At 38.2% G+C, this 13,264-nt stretch overlaps 2 protein-coding genes across 2 annotated transcripts; one reads left to right on the top strand and one right to left on the bottom strand.

Annotated features, from left to right (window-relative positions):
* Window positions 1-1,159: 1,159 nt before the first annotated feature.
* On the bottom strand, window positions 1,160-8,490 carry abhd4 (abhydrolase domain containing 4, N-acyl phospholipase B). The gene is made up of 8 exons (XM_074688753.1): window positions 8,295-8,490; window positions 7,158-7,243; window positions 6,834-6,938; window positions 6,425-6,713; window positions 3,966-4,144; window positions 3,769-3,880; window positions 1,922-2,108; window positions 1,160-1,771 (listed from the first exon to the last, which is right to left on the bottom strand). The coding sequence occupies exons 1-8, from the start codon at window positions 8,342-8,344 to the stop codon at window positions 1,682-1,684; spliced, it is 1,098 nt and encodes a 365-aa protein (XP_074544854.1). The 5' UTR covers window positions 8,345-8,490; the 3' UTR covers window positions 1,160-1,681.
* A 1,153-nt stretch (window positions 8,491-9,643) lies between these two features.
* Window positions 9,644-13,264, top strand: dad1 (defender against cell death 1). Its single transcript, XM_074689057.1, has 3 exons — window positions 9,644-9,965; window positions 11,527-11,696; window positions 13,062-13,264. Exons 1-2 carry the CDS (start codon window positions 9,755-9,757, stop codon window positions 11,655-11,657), a joined length of 342 nt encoding a protein of 113 aa, XP_074545158.1. The 5' UTR covers window positions 9,644-9,754; the 3' UTR covers window positions 11,658-11,696; window positions 13,062-13,264.

The raw sequence follows: 13,264 nt of genomic DNA, 5'->3' as shown, positions 1-13,264 counted from the left end.
TGCTTATTTTTTATTTTAACAACAAAACTGTATTGCAGATTAGTATTTCTATGGAGAGGGGGCGAGAGTGGAACCTTGCCCACAGCAGTACCTGAGGCACATGCTCTCAGCGCCCACAGGCTGTGATCTGCATGTACTTATCTTCTTATCTTTTTTATGTTTTCTAATCTAAAAACATTTTATCTTTAATCTGGGGCTCTTGAACATAGATTGTAGAAAATATAGACGTAGTATCCATGATGTCATCATAATACTGTGAAATGAAGCCATTCTGCAGATGCAGCTACATTGGATACCACGCTGGCTTTGAGCTAAGTTACTAACAGCTGTAGGGCGCCCACAGCTCACGTGAGCTGAGCTGTGTCTCCGACTGGACAATCAAATGATCCTAATCTTGTCTAAACCACCACGTCAGAAAAAAAAAAATCCTGTGTGCCGTTAGCTAAATTAGTGTTTCAGACTCAAGCCGTTTTTCAACCAGCCTGTAAATAGGCTTTGTTGCCGTAACACTCAGGTTTGTATTTTACTTTATCTTATTTTTAAGCTTGGTGCGTATGTGGTTTCTGTTCTTTCTGCAGCCAGCCTCATGCAGCAACTTTTAGCTCCTCCACATAGGCTTCATTTTTCTATACCGGATGTTGCCCCTTGCAATTGACCCATGTTTATTTTTTAACTCCACTTTAAGATGATCAAGTTGATCCAACTCTGAATCATAATGAAAAAATGTGAACATTTGTATCAGACAGTTGAAGCAAGAAGTGACACATTCCTGTCATGGTGTATTATTACTGGAAACCAACTGGGTTCAAAAACAAACAAACAAAAAAAAAAAAAACAATCACCCAGCTGTTACACTAAAACGTTTTAAAAGTTTCAAATATCAAATAAAAAAAAATAACTTTTTGCCAAAAGTCATTTTGCTGCCATTATGTCATAAAAACCAGAGCTTTCATTGTCTGTTTAAATTATTTTTTTTAACTACACAATTGTTTTGATGTGGGTCTGACTTTTTGTCCCCGCAGGCTGACGCATGAATCTCAATGAAGGCCTTTTAAATGTGTGCTTGGTATCGCCCTCTACTGGCTGGGTCATTGTGTGCATCACCTCAGATTTATTCAGCAGCAGACTGAATCAAAGTTTTTCAAATTAGCTTTTATTGTTTTCACTGTATAAAATACAAACAGCTGTATGTGAGAGATAGAAACAGGGGTCAAGATGAATCTCTCTTACAGTACTTAATGCTTTATGTCAGGCACAAGAAATGTTGAACAGAAGCAGCATGTCTGCTCTGTAACACAAAAACTCAGTGCATCTATAGTGGTCACTTCAAAGATATGACGATGGGGTAATGGTTAAACAGTGAAGTTTCAATCATAGGTATAAATAAATTTTTTACTGAAAATACAGAACTTAAAGAAGATTACAAGGTATACGTAAAAATAAAAGGAAATATGACTGTGGATTTTAACCGTAATCTGTTACTGTGCAAACAGGATTCAGATTTACATTACAACCACACACATAATGTTAAGACAGAGCTTGACGCAGATTCAGCCAGCATGCGTCACATGCAAAGGTTACAGCGCTGCAAAAACACTGTGAGTGTCTGCATACTCTCTGTCTTCACACTCACATACACACACACTCTCACATACACACACACACACACACACACACACATTCAGTTTACAGAGTTACATATATTTTCAACCACTCTGTTGAATGTCTCTGGCTGGTCAGCATACACGTGGTGAGACGCTTCATTTATCAGCTATACAGAGGGAGACATGAAACAAAAAGAGAGTCAGGATCTAACAATCCCTCACACAAGGCTTCACAACCAAAGAAATATATGAACGCCAAAACTACAAACTTTTAAAATTATTCATAATTCCCTCAACATGATCCTGTCTCCACTCACCTGCACTTTGGTGTAGGACTTCTCTCTGATCTGGGCCACCATCTCCCCAGACGAGCTGTCCACCCAGGATCGAGCTCCGTACAGCATGGTAAGGGGCATGGACGGGGGCAGCAGGTTCACCCTCTGCAGCATGGGCCTCTTTGCCCAGCCCAGAGACTCGGACATGGCCCGGAAACCAACCTCACCACTGCCAAGAAAATGAGGATTAGGTCAGATTTTCACAGGCATTGTCCTCTTACACAAAAGTGTATTTTTCTAGTCTGGGTCCATATTTGCAAATGCAGGTGAGTACATTTCTACAACATTCAAACCTACTGATCTGGTAGAAATTGCCCGAGAAGATTTGCATCAGCCAGAAGCTGCAGCAGGATTGTGACTGCTGCAGTGACCCTGATGAATAACCATTTTAATGCAGGTCTGCAAAAAAAGACCTCCGCTATCATCACACCTTTGTACCTTTACAATGATCCTAGAAAAACCTGCAAAGCTGTAACTCTGGTATCCTCGAGTGTTATTAAACATTATGTTTCTGCAGAGCAAAAGGATATGACTTGTAAACACACAGAGTTGGGCAAACCCATTGACACAGCCCTGTTGCTCTGTTGTTACAAAGCAATATCACCTCGACCCTGTCACACTGCATCTGCATAACTGAAGTATGATCAAGTGTTTTTCTTATGTTTCAGTGAAGATTGTCCTGTTAGACCAAAATGTGCCAATATGGTTAGAAAAAATTGCTTTTCAAGTTTTTGAATAAAAAATAAAGTCTTTGTACAAGAAAATAAACAAGCACATTTTTCTCACCACGTTGGCAGAGTATTTTACTCATTACAAGCAAATAAGGCATCATGTTTGTCTTTCATTTATTAAAATAAGACACTTCTTCTGGAATTTGTCAGTGAATGAGGCTAATATTTAATCTACAAGAACATTTTCTACTAAAAAAACAAGACATCTGCTTGCTGCACAAAAAAAGGTTTTTGACTTATTATCCATCACCCAAGTTACTATTTTTGGCCTCTTCTTTTTCAAGTTTACATCTCAACCTGTAAGGTCAATGTGATAATTAGATATTTCATACAAAAGTGAGACAAATACAGTCAGTAAGATTTGTACTTTTGCAGTGAGCGAAGGATGGTTTTGCCCTTTCAAATCATGCCTCCATATTTTCTTGTTAAGCTGCATAGCTTGAAAACATCCATAATTATAGGTTGTCTATGATGCCTTTACAGTGGAGGGATGGCTCGTTTCACCATCACACCACTGAAGCGTTCATGTTATGGATGAAACATTACAGAGGCACAAGTATTCTGCCTTGAATTCTAACTGTGAATGGGGACACTTATCTCTGTATATTGGGACTTAAGAGCAATATTCCCAACAGCAAAACCTTATTTCTTACATTTAATACTGTAGAGATCATACATTTGATGTTGTCAGACACTTAGGAAAACAATCTGAGCCTGTGAGTGGTGAAAACAAGCACTTTCAGGAGCTTCACAATCAAGAGCTTTTACTGCCCCGAAAGATTACACTGCAGCTGATGGAGCAATCTAAAGAAGCAATCTCAAAACAGTTTGAAGCCACAGTCATATACACACCATAACACACACACATTTATATATATATTTACCCTTAAAGGCATGTATGTTGTGTTAACCTTGTCCTTGTTTTATTTCAGTGTAAGTCAATCTCTGTGTCTGTTTCTGAGCAATCCAAACTGCAGTAAAGTCCCCCTCATGTGCACAAACGCCTGGTCAACAACTCCAACTCAAAACATTACATATATAAAGCCAAGAAGCCAAGAATAAAAGCGACTGGAATTCTTCTTTGCAAGTTTTCCGTACCTTGGTGATTGTGCGTTGCAGTGGTAAATATACTGCGTCATTGTGTCGTCATCAAACAGATCATCAAATCTTCTCTTAAAATCAGGACGGAATCTGTTCACCAAACCGGGACCTGAAACAAAGACATGCAGTCAGCAGAGGGGAAAGGGTTTTACACAGCACCAACACAAGTTTAGATGAGCTGCAACATTTCTTACCCCACGGGCCCGCTGCTCTGATGACTGCCAGGGGGTTGAAGAGGGAGACCACTGCTGCGATAGCTTTAACCCAGCGTGGAGGGGGCTGCCTCTTCACCACATCTGTGCCCTGATTCTCACCCTGAGTCTTTGGTCGCTCAGGGAAACCCCAGGGGTCGACCAGGATAAGATGTGACACTCTGTGAGAGGAGAGCAGGATACATCATAATACACACTTTGCTGACAATTCATTGACATTCAGTGCATCAGTAGGGAAGGTTTATTACTGTGACTGTTCTTTTGTGCCAACACCAGGAGGGAAAAAAGTTATGTTTCAACGGTGGCAGAGGTGGCAATCTATCTCTGGGGTTTTAGAAGACATGCCTCTCAGCTGGACAATATGGACACACTATTTTAGAAAAGGGAAATATACAGAGCATCACAATCCTATGTGGATTTTGGAAACTTAAAGAGGGGCTGTTCTGCTTTCCCATATTTTAACATGGATATTAAGAACCATTGCTAGATCTACAGACATGACTTGTGCAGATTTTCAAACTGCTCTTTTTTATATGTTGTAGAAACCCCTGAATCTGTCTGTATGCTGATCAAAATTGTCTGTTCTAAAAATAGTCCCTTCTTCATGAGACTTGCTGAAATGATGAGGTCATCACATAAGGATCTCCTAATTGGTTCACGACACGTTGGAGGGGCAGGCAACAAACACATTATAAGTCAGGTACAATTTTACGAAAGTAGTGTGCTTGAGTAGAATATTTAAGTACACTGCAAAAAAAAAGAAATCTTATCAAGAGTTTTTCTCTTGTATCAAAAAAAAATGTCTTTTTTAACTTGATATGAGCTCCTTTCACCTGACCAGTCCAGAAAAGTGTCTTATTTCAGGTTATTTAAAGACAAAAATGAGGTCTAATTTACCTGTAACAGGTAGATTAAAAAAAATGCCAGTGGGGTAAGAGAAATATGCTTGTCAAGATTAAAATAATGTCTTAAAACAAGCATATTTCTCTTACTCCACTGGCAATTTTTTAAAAATTATTACAGGCAATTTGACCTATTTTTGTCTTTAAATAACTTGAAATGAGACATTTTTCTGCACTGATCAGGTGAATGTGGCTCATATTAACTTAATTAATATTAAAAAGGCTTTTTTTTTTTTTTTTACAGAAAATTAGACAAAAACACTTGATAACATTACAGATAGACCGATATGGATCTATCTGGGCCGATACTGATTTCGATTATTTGTAGTCAAGGAGGCCGATAACCGATATTTGAAGCCGATATTAATTTGCAGTCAAAGTGCAAATATTTGTCTCAAAATTTTGAACAATACAAACTCCAGCATTTAACTTCTTTCAAATACCTTTAAGCATGAGTTTATTGAAAAGCTCCCAGGCTCAGCAGTGTGTTTTATAAAGTTCATTGAAAACGTAAAAAAATAGATAGCTGAAGTTTTCTACAGTAAATAAAGTTTTCCAAAATTTCAATGTAACAGCAATAACTGTAATAATTGCACTTTTGATTGGCTTTTTCCCAAGCCAAGGCTCTGCTTGTAACCAATCAGATGGTGTTGTGGGTGGGACAGAGCTGGGGACTGAGTAGTGACTGCAGACAGCGGAGCGGCTCCATCAGAGCCGCAACAACGCAGTTTTAGAATTGTTTCTTATCGGCCGTCGGATTATAAAAAAGGCAGATGCTGATGTGCTTCAAAATGCCAAATATCGGCCCTGATAATTGGCCCTGCCAATAATCAGTCTACCCTGGATAAGATTTCAATTTTTGCATTGATATCTGTACACCCCTGCTTGAACAGCCTGTTCACTGAGGTAAAAGTTTGTGATGGTAAGGTAGGAGTTCTCTGGGAGGTTTGCAAACAGGCACTGGCACTTTTACTGGCAAAAATCAGTCACATACTGGAGTCTTGTTAAGCACAATGAGGTTTCCAAGCAAGCAAGAGATATTTCCAAGAGGGACAGCATTTGACCTTGACATAGCCAGACAGGCAAACTCACACATTTCTGGTCTTTGTGCAAAGCTAAGCGCTCTGTTTATATGAAATAAAAACATGAAAGCATCTCTAACAGTAGACAAGGCAGCAAAGAAGCTCATAATCCAGCTTTAATTAAAACTATTATTGTTATTTTTTTTTATTCTACTTCTGGCAAAAAATCATCCATGTAAAACTGAGGATCTACAGGCAGGTTGTAAAAGACATTTGAGCCAAAACAGATAAAATCAGAGTCCCAGAATGTGTTCATGGGTCATAAATTAAATTAATTGATCTTTTTTCTATTCTTTAGATAACAGCCTAGTTAAAATTCAACACGTTCAATAAATGATATCCTAATACAATCTCTGTCTTCACTTATCTCTCAGCTGTCGTCATTAATCCTCAGACACACAATAAAACACTCCCATGTACATGCATTGTGTTTCAACTCCTCTTTCCTCTTAATTACCTTGTAGGATACTGGATGGCGTAGGAGGTAGCTAGGTATCCCCCCAGACTGTGTCCCAGCAGAATCATGTTCTCCAGGCCGACAGACTGTCTCCACTGCTCCATGGAGTCCACAAACTGCTCCTCCGCTTTGGCAGCATCTGAGGGGAAAGGAGGTCTGGAGCTCCTGCCAAAGCCAAGGAGGTCAAAGGCATAAACAGGCCGGGACCGACTCAACGGCTCCAGGTTCCTGATCCACAAACCCACCCCTCCACCAAAACCATGGACCATCACCAGAGGAGTCTTTGTGACTGGAGGAGAAAAGACGATGACAGGATGGAGTTATGTAACAGGTGCAGTTATCTGTCACGTGCAGTAGGATTACATCTACAACCTCCTTACAATCAAACAAAGACTGAGGAGGGCGTTACCTTGATGTGCAGGTTTCTGCGCTGCTTTGTTGGTGACTGTTAGAGTCCATATTCGATCCTGGTTTGGCAGCGTCACAAATCTAGCCCAGAGGTCATTCTGAATGCCTGTCAAGACCAAACAAAAGGACGGGGTGATCAGTATAGTCCGGTAAGGTTGTGTGTTAGTTTACACTTGCAAAATAGGAATCATATTACACTGCTAGAAGCTCAATGTGGGAGGATGGATATTTCATGAAGGCTGAGTACATTTTGAATACCATTCAAATGCTTGTTACATTGCTATGATGTTATATAATCTGTAATCTTATATTAAAACACCCTTACAAGCAAGAATCTTGGACTCTGTGGTCTTTAAAAGAGACATGGAGGTTGGACGCCAGGAAGGCCACCAGCCCCTGAGAGAACTTGTCCTGAAAATAAAAAAATAAAAAACAAAACCATGAAAGTTATACATCAAAATCAGGGAGGATACAAGACTTAAAGTTTCCAGTGTAGGTTCAGGGTTGAAGTCACTGTTATCAGTGTTTACATGAAGCACACATTCTACACACACCCATCAGTGTCACGTTTCACTGGCATAATACTCTCAATCAAAGTCCAGGCAGGGACCTACAGCTCCAACAGCCATCAAAATAACCTCTGACCTCTAGATAAAATTCATAGTTAACTTTTAAAGCATTGTTTTAGCTTTAAAAATGTTTTAGCTTTGAAAGCAGCATTTTGAGATTACATATGTTTTATACTCAGGAGGAAAAACTCAATATGTTGAGTTCAATAAGTTAGGGTGTGTGTATACCCTCAACTTCCCTCTTTTTAGAGGTAGAAAAAGAGCCCAGCCTCACATTTCTACCTCCATCATCAATACACATAGCCTGCTTTACCCATTCAATGGTCTCTGGCCAATTCAAATTTGCTGAGTCATCCTGACAAATGATGAGTGAAACTCACAGCAGCAGAGACATTTCATTAAGATCTTGACTGTGTGCCAGATCTGGGCAAATTCATTCAGTCAGTATAATAAACGAGATGCCACTGCTGAGGGGTCCTTGTTTCTAAGAATAGCTCTTATGCTCAAAAAATGATGACATACTGTAGAATTTCAATTAAAATTGTAATCATAAATTAAAAAAACAACAACAATTTAAAGTAATTTTATTTATTAATTTCAATTTTGTCTGCTAAATAATTCAAAATGACGAGTCTTTGTGTTATAAAGCAACTTAGTCATGTTGATCAAATATCTGATATGAGTGATTATAAATAGTAATATTGGGTGCACCACTGTCAAAATATGTAGGCCTGTACAACATATCCTAACCGTTTAGATGTGAGCAATCTTAATAACATACAGTACCCTTTTGTTTCAGAAAGACACAGTGTCCATCAGGTTAAATGCAAACCAACCTGTGATATAATCAGACTAGCATTGTGCTGAAGGTTGTAGTCGTCTAAATTACTTACTCTGTCTCACAATCGGTCTGTAACGGAGCTGTAGTGGTAGCAGGATCCATTTGTCAGCATATTTCAGAGGTTACATTCACTTAGAGAGAGTTACAACCCTGTTGACACGCTCTTCTCTCTCTTTACGCTGTGACTCTGCTGTTGGCTAGTTTGTAATGTTTTGTAACAGCCACATTCCCGGATCAGCTGATCAAAATCAAAGATGATCTATTGCGAAGATGACTCACACTAAGGACGTTAACTGTTTCAAATGAAGTCGTTAGCAGTCGTCAGTGGCATCGTAAACCACAGGAGTAAGGGATCAGACATATTGAAAGAAAATGGTACTTTTTTAAAATTACATTATTTGATAAAAGCTATGAGTAAATTCATTGCTTGATGTAGTGATGTGATAACCTAAAGAATCATTTGGATCCCCGTTAGCATCCACAAGGCGTTTGGTAGTCTTCATAGGGCCCTAACAAAAAACAAACAAAAATAATGAAATTAATAAAAATAAATAAATGAATGAATAAATTAATAAATAAAAAACGTATTGGTCTATCAATAAGTAGCAAATCAAACAGTTTAAAGTGCATAAAAAGTAGACCAACACAGACTTTTACAAACAAATGTAACAAAAAATAATAATCTTCACTTTCTAAAAACAGTGATAAAATCTAATCTCTGACAAAACCATCAGCTTTTGTTTGATTTACTTTTTAAAAGATTGTTTTATTTCAACACTCAAGTTGGCAGGGAGTTTATTCTAGGCAAATGGATACACTAAAAAGAACAGCCCAGTTTGTTCATGGACTGTTTGTAACCAGACAACCAAAGCTCACTTGTTGTGTCATATAACCATGACAAAAAACAGAATATTCTAGTTTACTGTGAAAGAAGATGTGACTATTATTTACCCTCTACTGTTAGTCAGGGTGGTCATTTATAAATCTTTAGTGTAAAATGAACATTAAGATACTATCTGGCCACTTTGTTTTCTACAGTTGTATTTTGCTTGTTTTTCCAAGAATTACAAATCTTTGATTTTTCTTTATTTATGTCAAAAATGCAAGAACATTTTTAATTTCATTGAAATTTTATGAATAAATTTAACAAAATTATTCGGTGGATATATGAGTTTGGAGAAATTGAAAAACTACAAATGCTACTACAGAGTAACGTCAGAATTAAAGTTAATTATTTAAATGGATTCGAGCTTAAATTAAAAAAAAAAGGTCGCAAAGATAACCTCAGAGTATGTCATCTGTTTATTTTACCCATCTTTGACGCACGATGGGCTCTTCAACTAGGATCTCTTTAACTCCGAGCTCAGTTTTTCGTTCCGTCCGACGGACATTTTTTTTGGTAACGCAATGTCCGCTTCCTGTTAGTGGGACACGTCACTTATTGGACTGAGGAAGAGGAGCTGTGCAGATTCCGTTTGTTGAAACATTTAGTCCAAATTAAACGTTAGAACCATGTCGAATTCAGTGATATCAGTCATCTCTCGGTTTCTGGAGGAGTACACCACCACGACGCCCAACAAGCTGAAGGTGGTGGATGCTTATCTGCTCTACATCTTGTTGACAGGAGCGCTGCAGTTTCTCTACTGTCTGCTTGTCGGCACCTTCCCCTTCAACAGTTTTCTGTCGGGATTCATCTCATGTGTGGGCGCTTTCATTCTTGCAGGTAAATACCCATCCAGCGTTATGTTATTATCTCTTTATTTTGTATTAAATAAGTGCCAGTGTGACGTTGTAGTCCTTCACTGCACTGACTCACAGGTAAACGTGTGCGCAGCTAAAAGCTGACGTTAGCTAACCGTTGGTAGAACCTATAGCTAGATGTGTTAATCTATACAAAATTAAGATAAACTGGACATTTGAGGGACATTTCGCACTGTCAGACCTTTAATGAGAAACCCTTTTTTTGCGCAGAGTAGGTATTTTCTCTAGTTGGCATAACTCTGTTTGCAAGTAAAACGTACGTGCCTGCATGCAAAACTACGGAAGCCCTGTGCGCCCACAAATCCAAAATTTCAGTTACTTTGTTTTTAATCAATTGTAATGGATTTATTTGTTTTCTCGGGAGTTTAACCTATTATGCTAGATACGGAATCTGTTTCTGTCTTTTTTTCTCACATCATAACATAATCCAGAGCTAATGAAGCTTGTCCTGTCTTCATAGAGGGATCCTTTTTGGGGAGGAAAATTAAAATCATTTGCTGAACTTCACTATAGTAAAAACAAATGGCTTTAGCAACACCAGTTAGTAGATTTTAGTTTAATCCTTATTTATTTTGTCATTCTGTTACTCTAGGGATATAAGTTAAGATTATCTGATTCCGACTGAAATCAACTTGTCTTGGGTAATAAAATGCATGCTAGCTAAAGGCATCCTGAAGTTCAGCTGTGAATCTTACCTCTATGAAAGCTATACTGCTGTATTCTAGATAATAAAAGCAACTAGAGACCTAGTTTGAAAATCATTCTAAAGCTCCACATTAAAATAATTTTTAAGGGAGCACTCATAGCAGAACCAAGGAGACATGATATTGTTTGAATCTTTTCCAGTGAATTTGAAAACTGTCCAACCTTAACAATGGCTGAAACCACAAAATCCCAATATGACACCAATAAATCACTTCTGAGCTCCACTTTTAACAATAAGCCAGGTGTAATTTAGCAAATGGATTGCGACAGCAGCATCTGTGTTTATTGCATTGAGCGCGTGATTCATTGCTTGGCTGCAAAATGCTGAAAAAAAATCATTATAGAAGGTTCTCACATTGACTATAAAAGGGAATTACAGCAACTAATCACATTAGAGAATCCAGCGCCAATGAGTGCTTGACTTTTTTTTCCTAAATGACTTGATGTTAAATTTGATAAGCAAATTATCACAACAGAAGGTAATTATGTTTTGGTCTGTTATCAATTAATAGAAAAGTCATGATGCAAAACTGTGAGTGTTTCATCAAACTGTGTTTGATTAAAAGTTTGAAAAACAGTTTTGTGCATTACAAAATTGTGACTTATGTACAGGATTTCGTCAAGTTTAAACCTAATGGAGTTTTTACATTCAAGTGTGTTTAAGTAAAATATTCCAATAGCCATGGCTTCTGGGTAAAAGTTACAGCAAATATTAAATGACAAATGAAGCGTCAGTCGTTAGAAGCCAATATGCTTTTGTATTTCATGAGTTGGACGTGTTCAAACTCACATCTTTGTTTTGTTTGTTTTTCCTACAGTGTGTCTTCGTATCCAGATCAACCCACAGAACAAAGGAGACTTTCTGTCCATCTCCCCAGAGAGAGCCTTTGCTGACTTCTTATTCGCTCACACTGTTCTTCATCTGGTTGTGATGAACTTCATTGGTTGAAAGTAACCACATCTGGCTACATTGTCCCCTTCATATGAGGTTTGTATTTAAAGAGGCTTAATTAATTAACTAAGCTTTTTCACTATTGAAAACAAACATAAGGTCATTAAATTGTTGGACGTCAGTATTAAGCATCTTAAAGTTTTCTTTTTCCCGAGGCAAACGTGTGTGCACAATCATAAGTGCAGCTGCTCTAAACTGCTTGTTTAGAGAGTCATATAAAAATGACATAAGAAATGAGACTTGCTCTCTTTATGGTGTCTCCATTTGGTGAATCTCCTTTGAAGAGCATGATGAACGTCATGCTAACTAAACACCTAGATGTTTTTTTTCTTTTTAAACTTGACAATACTCAGAGTCCACAACATGCAGCCTTGTTTCAGAATTTTTCATTTCAAATTCAGAAACACAGGCTTACCAAGTGATGAGGATTCTGTATGTGGTAACAGAGTAGGAGGCTTCTTGAGTGCTGGCTAATCAAAAGAAAGTTTGCCTGGACCAAGCTGAAGTGTTTCTATTGGAATCTGAATTGCAGTCTGAGATAAACAGATTTTTTGCATGTGAAGCTTCTACAGAGGTTATGGAGGGTGAGTTTAAATCCTGAAAATGAGCACGGTATTTCATATTAAAACATCTATTCAACAAATCCAACATGCCGCTTTGACACTGTTCACATTATGTTACTTTACCTACCGACTCAAGCTTCACTCTGCCCACAGTATGATACTTCAACAGCTTCTAAGTGAATTCCTGCACATTGAACTGTGGCTAGCACTCTCCAAACATCCTTCAAAGAGCTCACTGATCAATTATACCAGAACATTTCTCAGTGCGGGCTGAAAGCTCATGTTCTGTCTGTTTGAAATAGTTTGAAACCAGCAGTCATGTTAAGGATGAAAGTCAAATAAAAGATATCCTTTGTACTCTCAGTAGAAAAGGAAATAAGAAATTTCCTCAAGGATAATGAGTGTTTATCGTGTCGTCTCTCAGTGGACAATAAATAGGAGAACTTCACAGACTCGAGGGATGTTAAAGTGGGTTTTTTCGTAAAAAATGGCATTACTGTAATGTCTGTGCGTATAAAACAAGAAAATACCTCCGTCCTCTGGGTGCAGTCAGTCACATTAACTGTTGCTGCCAGGTCATTTCTTCATTCCTGGTGGAACAACTCCAGATAGTTAATGTGATAAGATCCACTTCCTTCCTGCTCCTCCTGGGAGATCCACATCAAACCTAATATTGCTTTTGCCTCACTAGAAAACAGTGTTATTAAATTTTAGAGTTGTAGGCGGGTCAGAAGACCGCACTGCGTCCTCCTTTTTTCCTCTCTGTTGTCTCTAAATAACATCTCCAATAACTTCAATGTCAATAACTTTCAGGCTTCTCCTGTTTTTGATTTTATAGATCATGACAAGAGAAGTCAGCAGCCTCCCCTCCAAGACACGATGCAACATGTGTCCCGGTGCCACTGATTCGGAGTCCCATCCCAACAAAACACACTGAAATAGATGCATCTTGACTCATATGATGCAGTACAACTTTTATTACTGGTTGATTTTGTTCTTTTTTATGTTTAAATTTGTAAAGCATTCCCTTTTGCACTGAGG

The sequence above is a fragment of the Halichoeres trimaculatus genome, unplaced genomic scaffold (genome assembly GCF_033239565.1).
Source record: "Halichoeres trimaculatus isolate MK-OKI-2021-1 unplaced genomic scaffold, fHalTri1.1 fHalTri1_scaffold_15, whole genome shotgun sequence".
Classification (NCBI taxonomy): Eukaryota; Metazoa; Chordata; class Actinopteri; order Labriformes; family Labridae; genus Halichoeres; species Halichoeres trimaculatus.
This window is presented reverse-complemented; position numbering and strand designations above follow the sequence as displayed.